The sequence below is a fragment of the Sebastes fasciatus genome, chromosome 15, assembly GCF_043250625.1.
Source record: "Sebastes fasciatus isolate fSebFas1 chromosome 15, fSebFas1.pri, whole genome shotgun sequence".
Lineage (NCBI taxonomy): Eukaryota > Metazoa > Chordata > Actinopteri > Perciformes > Sebastidae > Sebastes > Sebastes fasciatus.
This window is the reverse complement of record NC_133809.1, coordinates 19177200-19197881: the sequence shown is the minus strand read 5'-3', so window position 1 is coordinate 19197881 and position 20682 is coordinate 19177200. Positions and strand designations below refer to the sequence as shown.

The 20682-nt window shown below is 43.2% G+C and overlaps 1 protein-coding gene across 1 annotated transcript in view; it reads left to right on the top strand.

The window, feature by feature from the left end:
- The window catches only part of LOC141783937 (signal-induced proliferation-associated 1-like protein 1), a 47090-nt gene extending 26728 nt beyond the window's left edge, over positions 1–20362 (top strand). The window contains exons 4-21 of the mRNA XM_074661546.1: positions 286–474; positions 624–798; positions 2168–2271; positions 2585–2742; positions 7227–7806; positions 10235–10509; positions 11498–11755; positions 11860–12003; positions 12100–12236; positions 12751–12833; positions 13092–13510; positions 14382–14573; positions 15968–16130; positions 16276–16477; positions 16676–16822; positions 17019–17136; positions 17444–17522; positions 18480–20362. Of these exons, the coding sequence (XP_074517647.1) occupies positions 286–474; positions 624–798; positions 2168–2271; positions 2585–2742; positions 7227–7806; positions 10235–10509; positions 11498–11755; positions 11860–12003; positions 12100–12236; positions 12751–12833; positions 13092–13510; positions 14382–14573; positions 15968–16130; positions 16276–16477; positions 16676–16822; positions 17019–17136; positions 17444–17522; positions 18480–18623 (3567 nt within the window). The 3' untranslated portion in view covers positions 18624–20362. The remainder of the gene's footprint in view (positions 1–285; positions 475–623; positions 799–2167; positions 2272–2584; positions 2743–7226; positions 7807–10234; positions 10510–11497; positions 11756–11859; positions 12004–12099; positions 12237–12750; positions 12834–13091; positions 13511–14381; positions 14574–15967; positions 16131–16275; positions 16478–16675; positions 16823–17018; positions 17137–17443; positions 17523–18479) is intronic.
- The last annotated feature ends 320 nt before the right edge of the window (positions 20363–20682 follow it).

Here is a 20682-nt window from a genome sequence, read left to right as displayed (position 1 = left end):
AATGCTTGGACAAGCCCTCCCACCTCTTCTTCCTCAGGTCCACTTTCTATTTACCCAAGGCTTTGAGTCATGATTGTCTTGTTGTTTTTATGGCGCTTTCTTTAAGGCTACAGTAAGAGGATGGTAGTACTTTAACAACTGCAGCGACTTGTATCTTTTTTTTCTTGGTGTCTGGGCACGCATGTTTTGCTATCAGTATGCTCCATCTCTCAGGAGATTCCTGAGATGCATTCTTTCTCTTTTCACTCTCCTGTCTGTAACCTCTTCCTATCTCCCTCTATTCAGCTGACCACGCTTCGGGGTTCTGTCCTGGAGGATGGAGTGCCTTCCACCTCGAAGCACGGCACCACCAGGGGGCTTCCCATCAAGGAGGTCCTGGAGTACCTTCTCCCTGAGCTGGATATGTCCTGCCTCAGACTGGCCCTCAACACACCCAAAGTCACTGAGCAGCTGATGAAACTGGATGAACAAGGGGTAGGTGGATGAAGCATGTTATTTTACAGAATCACAACTTTTTCGCAGTTATGTACAATTTGCTTGCCTGAATTTGTACAGAGTGTTTTGTAATTTTCTACATTGTACTGTCCTGACATGAACTGTTTTCCTCTTTGCTGTCCCCCCAGCTGAGTTTTCAGGTGAAAGTGGGGGTGATGTACTGCCGAGCGGGCCAGAGCACCGAGGAGGAGATGTACAACAACGAGATGGCCGGTCCCGCCCTGGAGGAGTTCCTCCAGCTGTTGGGGGAGAAGGTTCGCCTCAAGGGCTTCACCAAGTACAGAGCCCAGCTGGACACCAAAAGTAACAACTCCCAAACACACCTCTAGATCACACACACACACATACACACACATACACACAGAATGTGTGCTTTTATACATTAGTGACCCAGGTTGTGATGCATCTTTAAAGCAACTAGGGCTGCAACTAACGACTATTCTCATTGTCGATTCATCTTATTTTCTCGATTAATCGATTAGTCGTTTGGACTATAAAATGTCAGAAAATGGTGAAATGTCGATCAGTGTTTCCCAAAGCCCAAGATGAAATCCCTAAATGTCTTGTTTTGTCCACAACTCAAAGTTTACTGTCATAGAGGAGTAAAGACACCAGAAAGTATTCACATTTAAGAAGCTGTAATCAGAGATTTGTATTTATTTTTTTCTTAAAAAATTACTAAAACCGATTAATCGATTATTAAAATAGTTTGCGATTAATTTAATAGTTGACAACTCAAATCGATTAATCGTTGCAGCTCTGAAAGCAACCAATTTTTTGTATTTATTAGTTTATTTGACAGGGACAATACGTAGGCATTGTTACACTTAAATAAAGTGCAACCGATGCAACGTATATAGGACTTCTAGCCATAGCTAATTTGCAGACCGTGTCCCTGGTTAGGCTTTTAAGAAAAAGTAGTAGTTGAGTTGATGACTGGTCATATATACGACTGCAGATGTAATGTGTCTTTTCCTGCCTAGCCCATGGCCTCAACTTGTTATTACTAGCAGTCCTGCTCTAAGTTAGTTTCACTTAAGTTTCATATTGCACAACACTTCATAGTGCTTGTACTTTGCTCCTTTATCATGCTTTTGGTCAAATGTTTCCCATCACTGAATCTAATTTTCTCCCACCAGATTTGTCCTTGTGACTCTTTACTTTTCTTTTCATCTCTCTTCTCTAGAATCCTTTTCTCTCTGGTGTGTCTTCTACAATAGTCCCTCAGTGGTACTAATGAGAGCATGTGGATAATTGCATCAATCTTTAGGGAATGTGGCTCGACTAAAACAAACATAGATTTGGCAATTGAATGAACAAGTTTATAATGTCCAGTTTACGGCCTTGTTGTCCACAAAGAATCATTGAATTAAAGTCTAATTATGTAAACATTTAGACACTGTCCATTGTTCTGGGAACTGTTATGTCACACAGAAAGGCAACGGGCTCCACTTACATTTGAGGAAAACAGTTGAGCATTAGTTTTGACAGTCATCTTATCCAGTCTGACATCGATCCACAGTTCACTATTGTCTAGCTGTTTGGGCTACGGTGAAATTGCATCCTGTCTTGCACAGAAACCGCAGAGCGCAAAGAATACACATGTGAGAGAGATGGATGGCAGTAATTGTGCAATGGGCCTCAACACTGTATTTCTATTTTTCCCCGGCAGCGGATTCCACGGGCACTCACTCCCTGTACACGACTTACAAGGACTATGAGATCATGTTCCATGTGACGACTCTACTGCCTTACACACCCAACAACAAACAACAGGTAAAGATGGAGAGCCTAGCCTTTGTGGTATACCATTAGTTTGTGTATGAGGAAATGGAAAACCCCTTTGTTTGGAAACATATGGAGCAAAGAAAACCTTAAAGGAAGGGTGTATCATTAAGAGGAATGCATCATATGACGTGTGGCTCGGTTATCAGATTTTGATTTCCATCCAACTTTCATTCTACAGAAACTTATTGTTTCCAAGTGCCATGTGATTAAATGGAATGTATCATATGATTGGTATGACTTTGCTTTCAGATTCGACTCCCATACTTCTCTAATTAAGACTGTGTTGTTTTTCGATGACTAGTTGCTGAGGAAGCGCCACATAGGGAACGACATTGTGACCATCGTGTTCCAGGAGCCCGGCTCTCACCCCTTCACACCGAAGGCCATTCGCTCTCACTTTCAACATGTCTTTATCATCGTACGGGTGCACGATCCCTGCTCTGACAACACATGCTACAGGTGGGTCTTTGCATTTGACCAGCAGAATAAATAATAGCTAAATACAACATAATGAACAACCCATTCATCTTGGATGTGTAGGCAGGGGGGGCAACCATCCCTCTTTGGGCCCCCATGTTAAAATAACGCAACAAAAGTGCCCTCTTTGGTGCCCTTAAATGGAGTAAACATGATAAAGTGCCTTCTAGGGTGCCCTTCCAGTGGAGAAAACATGATAAAGTGCCATGAAGGCTGTCCTACATGCTAGAAAACTCTCTGCACTGGTGCCCCACTGCAGGCAGCTGATGCCCTTTTTATTTTTTCGCCCCTGCCTCTCAGACAACCTGAGTCCACCACTGTGTGAGGACCACAATGGAAACATGCCCAATTATTTTTTTCCTCTACACATGTATACATGCTATGTGGTTTGTCAAAGGAAGGAAGGAAGGAAAAAGCAGCAAATGTTGGTGTATGCAGCAACAAAACCTCTTCCTGGATAAGTACAGGTTCTTAAAAAAATCTGACAACCTACCAAAGCCTTGGAAAGGTTTCCAATTTACCGTCTCCAAGAATTACGAGTATGGAACTGCGACTGACACTGAGGTTAAGTTGAAAGAGAGGCAGTCAACATCCCGAGGTGTAGCTCGCGGTGCACAGGTAAAATAATATAAAACTCTAAATATAAGAACTTCAAACAAGATTTTAAAAAAGATGCTGGTTAGGCTACCAGCTATGAATACATATGACTGTATCTAGAGACTAAGGAGACTCATTACAATTTTATGTAGGCCAGACTGACCAAACCCAGTAGCAATGTTGAATAAAAATCTGGTTTTAACTTCTCATCTCAGTGCAGCACTGGACCCTTTTTATGGGAAAGCTCCACACGCCACTTTCACTACTACTACCAGCGATGTTGTTTTTTATGCTACAGTAGCACTGAGACAAAAGCTTTGACTGGAAGGCATGGGTCAAACATAAAAGCCTGTTGCGTGACTGTCCTGTCTCCCTGGATTGTGCATGCTCATGTCTACTGTATGTCTGCATCAGTACAAAATTAGTTTGATTATGATCAAATGGAATAGATTGGCCCTGCAGTAGCTGTCTAACTGATGGGAGTCCTCCTCCTCCTCTGTTGGCTGATTCTCAGCCTCGTGATGATCAGACTGCAACTCAGTGGCGTTCACACTCATGTATCCCTACCCCACCACACACACTCTCTCTGCTCTGCATACACGGATATTACACACACATTACACATAGTTGCTTCCTCTCACTCTCTCCTTTTTACCTCTTTCTCATGCTCACTTGCACACGGTTACACACACACATGCACGCACTTTTTCCCATGCACACTAATTCACTCAAAGGCTCACTCTTCACACACTGATATAATACAAGCCTCCCCCACTACTTCTTCTTCTCCCCTCCCTCCCTCCCTCCCTGCCTGCCACTTTGCCTTTGGGCAGCGTGAGCCGGAATGGTCTGAAGGAGTTAGCGCCATGCACATGAAGTGCTCTCTTCACCCGGACATGCATGTGAGCGGGGAGGATTGTTGAGAGCAGAGTCCCCTCAGAGCTCACAGAGTCTTTCTCTGGAGCGGACGGGTCAGGACAGCCTTCTGTCTCTCAGCTCGGACCCGCGTCAGATTTGGGCTAATTTATTTTGGAGCCTTTTCTCCTCTCTGGCAAGTTTTGTTTTTTTCTAACTTGCTTCTCCGTCCCATCGAGTGGACACCGTCATTCAGCTTGCTTTTTGCCTAAAAGGGGGCATGTTTTAGTTTAAACTGTGGGAAAATAGAAAGGGTGAAACGCTGGTTTTCCTGGTTTGCCGTATTGATGAAATGGAGATTCACAGGACACAGAATCCTTGAGGACAATCTAACTACCCCACCCAGAGAAACTCACACACTCCCAGCCTTTGGCCTCTATTGCTATTCAGTGGATCGAGGCACCATAATGTTAAGACCTCGCTCCGGACTGTTTGTCACAAGTCTTTCCGTGGACGCCTTTCCCTGATGGTTTGGAAAAAATTCTGCGTCGGGACAAGAGAACACAGGCTACAAAGATTTGCTGCACTGTACCGAGTGGTATATCGGATTTTAGCTACAGAGCAGAATCGAGTTATCATCGATTCCCGGGGAATCTTTGTGTCGCTTCACATTGATTGCAACAAAGATTCAGGATATTGTGCAGTTATACACTGAGGAGCATGGTTGCTTTTTGGTGACACCAGGAGGTGAGTTATACTGTAGGTGTTTGTGTTGATGTTTGCAGGTTGTGGTGTGTTGGTTTTGTTAAAACCATGCAGAGTAGCTGAACAGTGATTTGACTTACTGGATACCAAGCTCTATGGATGTCAGCTGATCGCTAGTCACACATTTCCAAACATAAACACACAGATTCTTACACACACACACCCATACTAGCTTAAAACCTGATTTCCCACAAAGACATTATTGTGAGAATTTTGCCATCATGTCATATGTCTGTTTCTCCATATATTGTGACCGTGTCAATAATGGGATGTCTTTATTAACAGAGATTAGCGGAGTAAAGATTATGTTATGATTTGTTGAGTCATCCAGTTATTAATAGCCTGTTGTTGCCCGCTGCTGAGTTTTGGATAATGCTCAGGTCATATTGAGCCAGACCAGAGCATTAGAGGAGTAAGTGGCCCGGGGCCAGCGGGGTGCTAATCTGCTGCTTTCAACCGCTGCCTCAAAGTCACACAGGGCCAGCGAGGCGGATTGCATAACCGGACCTTTTGTTTAGGCCGTTTGTGTTCGCTAGCTCCAGCCTCCGCACTGCTTCTCCATACCGTGATGTAGCAGAGAGTGGCAGGGTGTCAGCACTGGGACGCCGGCCTGTCAGCTGTGATTGGATGTATAGTATTTATACGCCGGGTGTAGTCAGGCATAGCTTGCAACATTTCCACGAAAAGGCTATGAGTGTGTTATCTGTTGAATGGACTGGATGGAGACTTGTCAGGACTGTCACATCAGCTTATCCAAGACCACGTCTCGGTTTTCATGCATTAATGGGCTTAGTGTATATGCTTCTGACTGTATGTATGTGTACAATTATAGTCTCGATTCATGCAGCCAGAGTGGGTATAAACATGCTACCAACTGATTTTATAATCCAAGCATGTCCTAACAAATGGTCCCAATATGTTTAAAAGCCCTCTTTGCTGAATTTGTTCTCTACCCTGAGCCAGTTTTTTTTTATGAACAACAGATATGAAACAACAATACCTACACCTGTTGACTAATTTATAGTAATCCAACACAAGAACAGCCATTGTGTGCAAATAGGAATAGGAGCATTAGAGGGTAACAAGAGGAGCGCCTTGCCTGTAGGAATTCAAACGCCCTCTTTTCTACTCACAAGTGAAACAGGTCAAAGGCAACAGCAATACCTCAGGGGAAACTATGTACTGTAAAGATGTCTCCGCTATGCTGTTTTACAAGCCCATGTGCTGTTTGTCCTTGTAGTGAAACTTTTCCCCCCAAGTTATTTGACTTTAATAGAAATAAGTTACTTTTAGTGTTTGTTTTCCTGTCATGTTTCAGTTTTATGCAAAACATCTTGTTGTGTTTCACGCTATCTATATTTTTGTTATTTTACTTTGATGCATTTGTCTTCATATATACACATCCAATACTTTTCAGACTTTTTGTTTTCCTGTATATTTCGGCAACCTTTTTTTTTGGTAAATTGTTTTATATTTCCGAATCAAACAAAACCATACTTTTAAAGTACCGTGCAGCAAAGGCTTATGAAAACTGGTTTACCAGCTATGAATTATATAATGTCTGTTCATTTACATACTATAGCAGTGAGCTCTAACTCTTCTCCTTGTATAATGCATCAAATTTCAAGTATTGAAGTTTATTAGGGCTGTCAATCGATTCAAATATTTATATATATTAATATAGTTAATTGCAAATTAATCGCATTTTTTATCTGTACAACATGTACCTTAAAGAGAGATTTGTCAAGTAATCAATACTCTTATCAACATGGGAGTGGGCAAATATGCTGCTTTATGCAAACATATGTATATATTTATTATTGGAAATCAATTAACAACACAAAACAATGACAAATATTGTCCAGAAACCCTCACAGGTACTGCATATAGCATAAGAAATATGTTCAAATCATAACATGGCAAACTCAAGCCCAAAAGGTAACAACAGCTGTCAGTGTGTCAGTGTGCTGACTTGACTATGACTTGCCCCAAACTGCATGTGATTATTATAAAGTGGGAATGTCTGTAAAGGGGAGACTCATATAACCCATTTTTATTCACATATCTTGAGGTCAGAGGTCAAGGGACCCCTTTGAAAATGGCTATGACAGTTTTTCCTCGCCAAAATTTAGCCTACGTTTGGAGCATGTTTATTATACGTGGTTCCTGTCAAATAAACTTGTAAATAAAAATAAAACATACTACAGCAGTGACCTCAAACCCTTCCGCTCTTTTTCTCCTTTCTGCAGTGTGGCTGTCACCCGTTCCCAGGACGTTCCCTCCTTTGGCCCACCAATCCCCAAGGGCGTGACCTTCCCCAAGTCCACCGTCTTCAGGGACTTCCTGTTGGGCAAAATCATCAACGCCGAGAACGCAGCCCACAAGTCAGACAAGTTCGGTGCCATGGCAACGCGCACACGCCAGGAGTATCTTCGAGACTTGGCAGAGCGTCACGTGACCAATACTCCAGTAGAACCCACTGGGAAGTTCCCCTTCATCTCTCTGGCGCACAAACGGCGAGAGAAGGTACGTCCGTACAGCGGGGCGGAGCTGCGGAGCCTGGGGGCCGTGACCTGGCAGGTCCACGCTGAAGATCAGGTAGCCGGCGCTGAACGCGAATGCCTGTTGGCCATTTCAAATGACTTCATCATCCTGTTGGATCAGGAGGCCAAAGCGGTCGTGTTTAACTGTGCCACGCGTGATGTGATTGGTTGGTCAACGGGGAGCCCCGCCTCTATGAAGATCTACTATGAGCGTGGTGAGAGTGTGTCACTGCGCTCCATCAATAACAACACAGAAGATTTTGGAGAGGTCGTCAAGAGACTGGAGGTCAGTGGGGCACCACTACTGTCTATGAGAGTACATCTCATTATCACACACCATCTGCTGCATCTGTCAGAGGTTAAACTGGGCCAAACACGCCGTCTCTGATAAACGGCTTGTAATGAACACGCACAGTCCTTGTACCTCTCAATATCTGAATGCAGACCACTTTGATCATTATATTTACATTTTAGCCAGTTATCCGCAAAGCTTATCCAATACACATAACAACGACTTAAACCGTAGAATAAACATACATTTCTAAATCAATCAAAAAGTGTCGATGAGTGCAAAGGTCAGGGCCTTTAAGGGGAGACACTACAGGCAAAAACATCATTTTTCATGCACTAATCAGTTTTTAGATTTTGGGCTATTTTACTTCCATAACATGTCATCTTTCAGACTAGTGGAAAGGAAATGTCCAAAATACACATTTAGGTATTTATTTTACTACTTTGTCTATTTGCATCTGTAGATTTCTCCTAAATTCACCAAAAGTTAGCATTAGATAATGCCTCATTTATATATTAAAACATACAATTTCAGAAAACTTCTAATACAAAAAAGAATTGTCTTAATGTAAGTAATCAACTGGGGAAGTTTCATGGTGATATTTATTAGTTATTTTCTTTACTCTATTCACCTGTGGTGTCTTGCAAAATGTATGGAATACATATCTATAAAGGCTGTATTTTTCATACTCCGAGCCAGAAATCTCCACCTCAGTAGCACTTACATACACCAAATTTTCCATTTTCATTCTTATCTATATTCTGAAGGTTTTTACATAGGGGGTTGTTTATACAGTATATCATTCATAGCCTGATTTATATAAGATTTTATTGCTAAAAACATGGCGAAAATAGATGTTTTTTTTTGGCAGTTGACAATATCTTCTGATTTATGGAGTGTTAAAAAGAGATATCCAAAGTTCCCTCCGTAAAAACCTTTGGATCTAATATATCAACAAAATAAAAAAAAACTTGCTTTATCCAATGTTTCAATTTCTGTTCTGGAAATTATTGCAAATTTGCACATATTTAATAAGATAATGTCTCATTTGCATATTGAAACATAAAATTTCAGAAAACTTGAAATTAAAAAAGATAATTGTCTTAATGTAAGTAATCAACTAAAGAAATTTATGGTGATGTCTATTATATTATATACTATTATATATCAAGTTTTTACGCTATTAAACTGCTGTGTCTCCCTTTAAAGGAGAACTACGCCTATTTTCAGAATTCATACATGTTGTTCCTATGGTCTAAGACAGTCCAAAACATATTAATAAACATGAACAACTCTCTCCCAAATCCAAAAACTAGAGTGCTAAAACTCAAACTTGTGATGTCATAGGGTATAAAGGTTGGAGTTGCTCCATAGACAATGAATAGGGAGAGATGTTACACATGACACTTACAGCACCCAGGGGAATGTTCTGAGTATATGGAAACATTTTGTGTTGTGTAGTAGCTCCAGACTTTATACTTGATGACATCACAAGTTTGAGACTTACTTCTGTGGTTTCTGGCTTTGAGAGAGACTATCTCATGTTCAATACAGATGAACTTTACAAAGCCATGGAAATAACATATTGGAATTATTAATTTGGGTGGTGTTCCCCTTTAAGAGTATCCCTGTGGCCAGTCAACAGGTATGCAGGCAAAAGTGCTTAGCAAAGTTTTTCTGTGGTATCATCAGTGACTTCCAGTCCCATGATGTGTGCGGGCATGTTATACCCTCTACCCGCTTCCTTGACAACAGTAGTACAAAAAAATGAGATCTAAGTATTGTTGATGTTATTATAGCAACATAAGGGCGTAGTCTCAAATTCTATAGTCACAAAAAAGCCACAGCTGTTGTGTTGACTCTATGATTATAAGTCATGCTGAGCACAATACATAGTAATTTGGTGATATGATATCATTACTGAGGTTTTCAATGTGGTGTAGGTGCGGCAGTGCTTTTTGATGGGTCATTTAGATCATTCTGCTGACACAGCCGTTCTAGTTAATGATAAATAAGGGATAGTGTTGCCTGCTACCAGTACTGGCACGTGCCCGTCTCTGTAAAGCAGGAATAAAGCTGTAACTCTTCTTGTTCTGTGATCTGCTACTATTTACTATTCTGTGTACTAACTACTATTTACTTCTCAGTTAACTGCCCACAGGTAGAGGAAGAGCTAGACAGGGTGTCTAATGGTAGTCAGTTATCATGGGAATGTACCGAATAATTTAAATCCAAGTGCTTAGTATTCAATATTCATAGTATGTGCGGTGGGATTAGAGCTGCATCTTAAATATGTGGTTGCTTTGAAGACTGTATATTAGTTTACCTGCAATAGACCTTTTACTAAATTGTCTCATACATTATGCATGTCTTCTATTCTCTGATTCGTCCCTCTCTATCTCCCTCTCTCTCTGTCCTGTAGCTGCTGACCAAGGGCACTCAGACCACAGAGATGACCCTGCGCCGCAATGCCCTGGGCCAGCTGGGCTTTCACGTGAACTTTGAGGGCATTGTTGCTGAGGTGGAGCCCTACGGCTACGCTTGGCAGGCTGGGCTCAGGCAGGGCAGCCGATTGGTGGAGATCTGCAAGGTGTCGGTGGCCTCGCTGTCTCACGAGCAGATGATCGACCTGCTTAGAACCTCCGTTACTGTCAAGGTGGTCATCATCCCCCCACATGAGGACTCCACTCCACGCAGGTAGAGTGGATATAGATGATCTATAGATGCAAGAGAGACTCTGCTTAAAGGGATAGTTTGGGTGTTTTGAAGTGGGGTTGTATGAGGTACTTATCCGTAGTCAGTTTATTCCCTACAGATGATGACGGTCGGCACCAGGTTGAAGAAGCAGACAGGAGTTACGTCACAGAAGCAAAGCAATGTACTGCTGTGGACGGGGCCGGCAGCAAAACGTATTTTTCCCACCTAAAAGAAAGGCTCACCTAAAAAAAAAATCAATATCAGTTTTAGTGTACTCTATATTTAGAATATTTTCACCGCTTCACCTTGCAGTCAGACAGCCCTTTCCGACGAGGAACTGAAGCCATTCACCAAAGCCACCAGATTCTATTGAAAAAACCTGTAATTTGACCTCGCAGAACACAGGAGTTGCTGGTCTACCGCTGCCTGGATCGGTTAGTTTGTTTGTGCTATTGTGTGACTTTGGTAAATCCAAACTAACCAAAGTCACTCAAACAAATAACACCGACAAACAAACCAATCGAGGCAGCGGTAGACCAGTGACTCCTGTGTTCTGCGAGGTAAAATTACTTTTTTTTCCAATGGAGTCTGGTTGCTTTGGCGAGAGCATAGATAACGGCTTCAGTTCCCCATCGGATACATGTATAGCTGTCTCACGACAAAGTAAACCGGCAAAAATATTCTAAATATATCATACACTTAAAGTAATATTGATTGTTTTAGGTGGGTCTTTCGTTTAGGTGGCTAAAATACGTTTTGCTGCCAGCCCCGTTCACAGCAGTACAATGCTTTGCTTACATGCGGTAACTCCTGTCTGCTTCTCCAAACTGGGGGCTTGCCGACCGTCATCTACTGTAGGTAATACACTGACTATGGATAAGTACCTCATACAACCCCACTTCAAAACATCCAAACTATCCCTTTAATGCAGTTGTCTGTGGCTTTTTGAGGCTGTCCCATTCTGACTGAACACTTTATGTGCCAACAGGGGCTGCTCAGAAATCTACCACATGCCGCTGGTGGATTACAAGAACCACAAGGAGGGCATGCCCTACGAGTTAAAGTTCCCTTTCCGCCCCACCAACAACAACAACACCAAGTGGCCACGCACCTCATCCAGCCCTCAAACACGAGCTGCTGGCACGGGGGGAACGCTGATCAAGGCCCCGGCGCCATCAGACTTCAGTAACTCTGCTGCTATTCCCCGAAGTGTGTCCAGCGACGGGCGACCCGTCAACCCCAAAAGGTCACAAAATAAATATAATGCTGCTATGAAACTTGCAGACACACTGAACACAAAGCTGTCTGTCTGCAGTTAATCTTTAATGACATACTTATGCGTCGTCACAGATACTCCCCAGGGAACGACAACTACGCTCTCGCCTGCTCCATCGTGATGGGCCGCACGCTGCACAACACCAACTCCCCTTCCAGCGTCCCATACACAGACACCACGAGCTCCAACCAGTGGAGGCAGAAGTCAATGCCTGAAGGGTAAGTTCTTCTGCCCCTCATTATGGGTTACATATGCTACATATGGCCTGCTGCGCTACCTGGCAACATAGGTGACCTTCCTCATCTCCCCTCTAGGTTTAATAACAACAACTGCCAGTCGCCTGTGTCATCTGCGCGGCAGGTGCCAGGTGAGGGGGTCAACGGGGTCAAAGCGTGCTCTAGCTCTGGTGTTGGATGGTCCCGAACTGGGGAGAGGGACAAAACCAGTGCAGGTAAGAGGAACTCTGAACTCTGGTCTCAGCTTTAGCATTAGTATTGTCTGCATTAGGAATGGGATGATATTTTATCGCAGATCTCGCTAAAACATTAACAATAAGTTGATCATGGTGAATTTCCAGTATCGGGATATTCGTGAATACCCCTTAAATGTACCCTTTATTTCGCCTCTTCTGATTTATGATTACCTTATTTAAGATTGTCTGATGTTTGTTTTACAATAAAAAGCATGTTCACTAAAAAAAGATGTGTCCTATCTGTGACGCAATAAAAATATTTGCTTCATAACAGAATGTATTCCAGTATGTTTTAGTGACATTTTAAGAGTTTTAAGCATATTTTGATGATTATTGGGATAATATCGTCAATCACAATTATTTTTACCAGGATAATCGTTACATTAATTTATCATATCGTCCCATGCCTGGATAGCATTAAATAAAACGTGACTTTAACTGTGCACCCACTTGTCTACAAAACTCATTACCCATATGTCTTTGCTTCCCACAGACACTGTGGTTTCCAAGGCAGTGGTTCCTCGACTCCAGGCGTCAGAGCAGGGCAGCCACGTGTCTCCTAACAAAAGCACTAAGGTGAGCCAGAATCAACAAGCACCATCCTGTAAGTCATTTCCAGACCAGTAAACCAGAAGGCTGCTGTTTAACTGCCGGTAATCATCATGTGTTTTTGAGTAAGAGCTACAACATGTGTATACCAGCCTGCACTGAGCACAGTCTTTAATAATAACAATGACAGTGGAGTGAGCTTGCAATATCATTATCGGTGAAAATATGAAATATATACTGTAAAAAACTGTGAAAATGCTGATTTGAGTTCTCATCTCTGAATAGCCGGACGCTCCGTATTCATCCAGCCAGTCTAGCAGCAACACGCTCTCGAGCAACGCCTCCAGCTCCGCCCACAGCGACGAGAAGTGGTACGAAGTCGGCTCACGTTCGGGAGTGCGGAGCGACCTCGAGCTCAACGGCTACCTCCAGGGCACCTCCACCGACAGCGGCATCGATGCCACCTCCTTCACCGCCACACAAAGCAGCACAGCTTCCTCCACTGGTGCCTTCAGGGCCAAAGACAAAATCCCATGGCAGGATGACACAGCAGGCAGCCAGGGGGCCACGGACTCTTCAGCCCCGTCGCCAGACTCTCTTGTCGCCATCGGAGGCAGCGAGGTCCCAGCGAAGAGTCCAACAGCCTTTCCCCTGGTTCCTGATAACGGCTCCTACAGCCTGAGTGACGCCGCCTCACACTCCAGGTGTGCTGCTGTTCTGTTTGAGTCAGCTGTAGGCAGCTGAGGAATTTGTGGGCTTGCATCAATGTTTTATTAAACAGACAGTGATTCATTGTAGTCCGGATATATCCTGTACCATCCCAGATGCAAAAGTCCAAAGCTCTGCGGTTTGGTATTAACAAAGGGAGAGAGGAAGAATGAAATAACTGTGTGTGTATGTGAGCGGTTTTGCATTTGTATGTATCTCCCGGTATCCACGATAGAAAGGAAGTGCTTGAAGTTGCTAGAAATGCAGACTGTGAGCTCAGCACTGTTCCCCCCTCCTCTAAATCCCACTTCCTTTTTGAATCAACTAAAGCTTTCCTCCGTCTCCTCTTCGCTCAGCCAGAAATAACTCAGCTCCACCAAACCTGTACATTGGCAGTTTTGTTTTATAGTATGCGCACGCACATGCACACCAGCACACAGACGCAAAACTTGCTGTTTGAAAACTAAAGCTTTTATGTCAAAGTACGGAGAAATGTTATTTGAAGTTGCTGGAAATGGAGTGCAAGGACACCGTGTCCTATTTTTTTTATCCGTAAAGTCATCAGTTAATCCCATCTGCAGAGATAATAAGAAAAGTAGTGATGGAACAGGCTTACTAATGCTTTTTAAGAGAATCTTTTTATGTTCTGTTATGTGTGAGCTGTCTTTATGCAACTGCTAAAAGTATTTATGAGAGTTTGACCTAGAAGGAAAGGGGTCTTCTGGGGGACTTAAATTTCAGTCAATTAAATATATCGGTGCTTCATCAATCATGCCAATTGAACAAAGGCCAAATAAAATGAAACAATAAAAATATGTAACATAAATAGTCTAGACTTATGTCTCACCTCCCTCCATTTTTCTCCAGCACACTCAGTTCTGGCCACTCGGGGAGTCCGATGGACCAGGGGCAAGACGAGGCAGCTGCCGCGGCCACCTCACCGACATCACCGGGGTCCAAGAGTTTCTACCCTCGGCAAGGAGCGACCTCCAAGTACCTGATTGGCTGGAGGAAACCTGGGGGGACCGTCAACTCTGTGGACTTTGGCAACACTCGCAAGTAAGACAGGAACTGTGTCTCCCTGCAGTGCTGCATGTTGAGAGAATGATAATTCAGTGTAGAAATACGTCCTGCTGTCTGTGGTGTTGATGTTTGAGAGACTGGGGAGAGGAATATTGTGTTATATTTTCGCTCACTGACTGCTCACCTAATAATACTTTTCATTTGGCCAACACTGCCACCATGTGGTGTAGCTGAACCTGTTTTTTTAAAACCAAATCTTTTGGATCCCCGAGAAGGGTGACTAAACATAATTGCCCTTTTTCATTCATTCAAGGCAGCATATGTCTCATTGTTTGGCCTTAAGGGCGATTGCATCATTCGTGGTTGATGGCAACTGCTGTTTTCACACTGTACAGCTGCTCAACAGACCAAAGTTATTCCTGGTGAAGCAATTAAGTGGTTAAGTGTCTTGTCGAGGGCATGTTAACATCACAGGGAATAGTTGCAGCTCCTTATCATTCACAGATTCTCATTTGAACGGCCGACCTTTAATCACAGACATGCTTTGTTATGTTCTTGGCCTCCACCTCCACTATCTTTGCTTCCTGATATTCTATATAACTAGTGCAGTGCCCATTCGGAGGGCGTGCTCGTCCTGAACAGGCTGATTGTTTAGCCCCAAGAAGTTCTGCTTGCAGCCTTGTCGCGAACCGCGGTATGCCTGCTTGTACCTGCCAAGTCAATTGGATGAATGGTTCTCGAGATATGCGAAGGGCAGTCATACATGCATGCAGTACATACATTCACAGGCAGACAGACAGCAACAGCGCCACCTATTGGCCAAATGTTACCAAATTTGTCATAGTCACTCAGACATCATATCTACACATGCCTACCAAATGTGGTCGTAAAAGCATAAAGCGTTCAGGAGACACACACATGACATTTTTTATAAAAAACAAGCCCTGCCCACAGCATTTGATCAAATTTTGAAGGCCAGCTATACCAAAACTGTACGGAACATCAACAATCCAAAAAAGCAACTTTTTCCGGCTTGGTTCAGAGATGTTCTGTACCAAATCTGGTGACGATTGCTCAAAATTTGTAGGAGGAGCAGCCAAAAATCTGATTTGTCTAGATGCAAATGGGCGTGGCTTATATGGATGGATTTGTCTAAACCCACAAAATCCAGGGAAAACTAGATTATTAATATATAAAAATATGATTGTTTCTGAGATGGTTCAAAAGTTACAGGCCAACATATAAAGTTCTTTGTTATAGTGCCACCATCTGGCCAAATTACACCACATTCGGCATTGCACTCCCTTTTGATCCTGATATGCGAATAACACACAGAGGGACGGACAGAGATTCCTCGCTTTATAGTGAGATGTGAGTTATTTGGATTTAAGAGGTATCTCTCTGAGTTGAATCTTGCTTTTAATCTCCAGACGGCACCAGAGTGATGGTCTTCTGGGAGGTCAGCCGCAGCTCAGGGCCAATCTCCGGGGCTCCCAGTCTCCTCAGCGGCACACCGCCAAGTCCAGCCTGGAAGAAGACTTGAAGAAGCTCATCACACTTGACAGCCCTCCACCCACTACGAGTGAAGAGAAGGTACTGAGAAAGCCTGAGGGCCTTATCGTCTATACTGATGCTTGTAACATAGTACAGTGATTCTTCACCAGGGATAGGATTTCAAATTGCAATATTTTTCACCTTGTTTTACCTGAGTCCTGTCACTTTTCATCCCTATCTGCAGCCGTTGTTTCCGGGTCCGCCGCCCGTTCGTCGCTCCCTCCAGAGAACCCTGTCAGATGAGAGTATTTACAGCGGGCAGAGGGAGCCATCCTCCAGTGGACAGCGCGACACGCCAACTGACCTTCTGTTCAGCTGCTCCACAATTCCACGCTCACCCACCGCTCGCCATGGACCAAGCCGGCGAGCATCACACAAATCCCTGGGTGAATGTTCAGTATTTATAGCTGATCATAGAAGAGGTGGCGGTGTGATACAGATTTTCCTGTGAACCTTTGTTTGTAGTTAGAATTTTTTTTTTTAAATGTAGCATCGCTGTTGGCTGCAAAATTCCTCTGTTTTTCTGTCATGGGAGAACAGATACAGTGTCCACTGTGTTTTACTTTGCTGTTTCTCCTTCCCAGGAGACCTGTCAGCCCCAGAGAGCTCAGAGGAGCAGGAGAGGAAGAGGCAGCAGCTGCAGGACGCCGTCCTCATGCCCCTGCCTGACTCTGGGGCAGATGGCCCGCTGGACTGGGCCCACCTGGTAGACGCTGCCAAGGCCTTTGAGGGTAGGCACACGCCGTGTTTTCATTTCCTCCTCGAAATCATTAAGTGAAGGTTAATTACTGATATTACTTTTCAGTGGTATCTGTGGCAGAAAAACCCAGCTGTCATCTTTATCCTCACCAGAAGAGGGCACTGTTAGTCTGTATTTGTTCTCTCTCCAAGTCTAATAATACGTCTTTAAACTGTTTTTTTATTCAGAGCAGAGGCTGGTCTTCCTAGCAGCCCAAGAGGAGAGCTCCATGGCTGAGAGCGCAGCAGCCACCAGTCCCCAGCAGGCTGAGCCTCAGGCAGCCCCGCTGAGACAGCCCTCGCCTGGGTAAGAGGCCTCAGGTCATGGCCCGGGGCCAGTGTTTGCTTTGATCCACTGGTGTCCAGCACTATGCCATGGAAGATTTCACTCCAGTGAAACACTACTGCAGCTGATATCAATAATTAGACCTCCACTCTAGTTGACTGCATGGTAAACCGTAAAATCATCAACCATAGTGTTAAATGAAAGTAAACCTCCATTTCCACAGGAGTTGAAAAAGCCAACATTAGACTGTGGTGTAGCTTTAACCTCTGCTTCACTCTGATGTTTCAGTGCTCGTTCGAGCTAACGTCCTTGTTGTCCTTTTTCACAGAGAGACTCCTGCCTGCCTGATGGGGAAGGTCAGCCAGCTGGAGTCAATGGTGAAAGTGCTACAGGAGGACTTGAAGAAGGTGAGTCATCTCTCAATAAGAGAGAGAGAGCTCTTAAAACAACAAACACACAGACTTAGACTGACAACATGTGATATATCCAATTGATTATTTTTTTTTAATGTCAAAAGGCATTTAAATGAGGCTGTAAAGGGTACGGTGTGTAGGATTTGGCGGCAGCTAGTGGTGTGGTTCCAGATTGCAACCAACTGAGTACTCCTCTGCTCACTCCTCCCTTTCCAAGACCGCGGTAATGTGAGCCACCAAGTGCAGAACCGTGGTAACGGCGTTCGCCTCGCTCATAATAATACTACTTTAGGAGCAATGGAAGTCAGACAGCGGCTGGCGGTACCACGGTTTTGCACTCTGCGGCTCAGGTTACCAGTTTCACAAGCGTGTCGGAGAACTATGGTGGCCTTCAGGTGACATAAAAACATGAAAGGCTCTCTCTAGAGCCAGTGTTTGGTTTGTCCGTTCTGGGCTTCTCTAGAAACATGAAGACACCGTGAAGAGGACCTGCTCTCTATTTAGATATAAACTGCTCATTCTAAGCTAACAAAAACCCAGAGATACTTAGTTTCAGGTGATTATACAATAATGAAAACATAGTTATGATTATTATATTCCATTTCTGCTAATAGATCCCCGAAAATTAACACTGTTCCTCTAGCATACAATAAGAAGATATCAAGCAGCTATTAAGCTACAGAAAGCTTTACTCAAAAACAAGATGAAAGACTAAATTACATTTTCATAGCTTGTTTTTTTTCATTTCTTATAATGGTGTTCTCCAGACATGGTTTCGTAATAAACCTGTATAGAACTGGGAAGCTTTGAATAACTAGAATTATCTTCTTGCCAATTTTGTACTTAAGCACTGTTGATGAAATGAAATCACATCAAAAGGGAAACCAGCAAGCCCATTGTTGAACCTCAATCCAAGATCACATTGCTCATACGTGTTGTTGTTGCCACCAGGAGAAGGATGCCAAGGCGTCGCTGCAGGCTCAGATCCAGGGCCTGCGCGAGGACAACCAGCGTCTCCTGGAAGAGTCCTACAGCGCCTCAGCCAAGCTCAAGAAGTTCACAGAGTGGGTCTTTAACACCATCGACATGAACTGACGCGCTCAGCTGCAGACTGCTCTACATTAGGAGTTTGACCACTACTCAAGCTGATCTGAAACTTCAGTGCTGCACACACACACAACAGAATTACTTACAAAAACTCACAACGTGAACTGTTTCTCTCGGGCTTTTACAAACCAGTGCCAACATGGACTTACACGTCTTCAGCCTTGGGGATCTGTGGTATAATCACCATGAAAGACTTCTTGGGAAAGAACAGGGGACTAGAAGAAAAAGAGCAGCGGTGCGACTGTACGTCAGTTTTGATCAGCATGCACTCCCTTCCTTAGAACTTCACAAATATGATGCTTTGTGTCCGATCTAATGGATTGTCGGTACCCCCTGCATGTCGGAGACGGCAAGAAACTAACCTAAAGGGATTTAAAAGTCGCTGTCCCCATTTATCTCCCCAGCTAACCTAATTACAAGCGAACAGATTTCCAATTAAAAAGCTCCAACACAATTTAAAATGTGTTCCTCCCATGCAAGAGTTGATGAAAATAGTCCTCTAATAGAGGATTACACTTTCTAAGGATTAAGTGATAGTGTGTTGTAAATGAATTGCTGTTCAATTTCCCATTTCAGTGATAACACTGATTATTTTTTATTACTAACCAAAAGAAAAGAAGCTATATGAGATGATGGGAGAAGCTATGCTTAGCAGTGTAGGTAGGTAGACACAGACAGACAGACAGACAGACCCTCTGCACAGCACATAACTGTAAACACTGTAAGGTCAAGTCTGTAATGTAATAAGAAGTGTTGAACTTCTAGAGGGTTAAAAGCAAGTAAAACGTGTAAAGGACTACTGGTGGTCACAAGCTGATGAAAAGAATATATATTGTAAAATCACAGAACAATATGGGTGCCATAAAGATAGAGATTGACAGTTCAGTGTCACTTATTCAGATTATTGTAAATATATGATGTTTATTTTCTCACCTCTGCCCTTGATATATGTAAAGAAGAGTATTTATGACAAAGATGATGGCCAAGAAAAGAAAAACAGTCGTGTGCAGTTAGAGATCTGCATGTACTTATAATGGTCAGTCTCCTATATGAGAAAAAATATATGAACTTTAACTCTAAACTGAGTTTTCAACAGGAGAAAGCTAACTTTTGATCCAAAATACTAATTCTTGTGTTTTTTGAAACCGTTAATGCAGTGGATTGATTGACAGCGCCACCTATTGTTAACATGTCCTCCATCCATAGCATGCTAAAATCTGATCCTTCTTCTCTCAATGGATTAAATCGGTACTGTTCAATATGTGATTACATATTAAGATATTGTGTAAATCCTGAAATTCCAGCTACAGAGTTCTCTGTAATGTGTAAATCTGCTTGTCAGCCCGAATTGAATCTGTAGCTGACCACACAAAGTCCTTATTTAAGCCTCATAACTGTTTCCTTTTCTACTCAGATACTGTGTAGCTGTACATAAGGAGAATTTGATATTCATCAGAATTTGCACCTTCATTCTTATTTTTTAAGATTATTTTTTGATGTATTTCTGCTTTATTGGCTAGGATATAGGAGAGTGAATGGAGCAATATGAAAGATAAACGGGGAGAGACATAAGACAGGACAAAGACCATGAGTCCCAGGCCCCTAGCACAGCAGATCGCCCCTGCCACCTTCATTCTTAACATGTGTGACAGCATGTGATTCTGTTTCCATTGAGCTGTGATGTGTAAAAATGTTTATATCTATTAAAGATATTTTGTTGAATTACACTTCGTCTCACAGAGTGGTCTTTTGGCGTGGCAGATGGACATCATTAGTATCAATATCGAGATTGAGATTTCCTAAAAAAACATCAGACAAACACAGGAAACGTAATTTAAACTGCTGGGGCCATCTGAGGTGGCTTCCAGGGTAAATGGATATCTGTCAGTGGCCTGGCAGGAGGTGGCTGCCTGCTGTTGTATTGTGATTAACAGAGGGCTGCTGTTTTTCCACTTTAGGCATGATTACACAAGGCAGTCGCCCTGACACAGACGAGCCTCGATCAGACAGATTGATGGATGAGGATAACCTGAGAGACGACACGGTG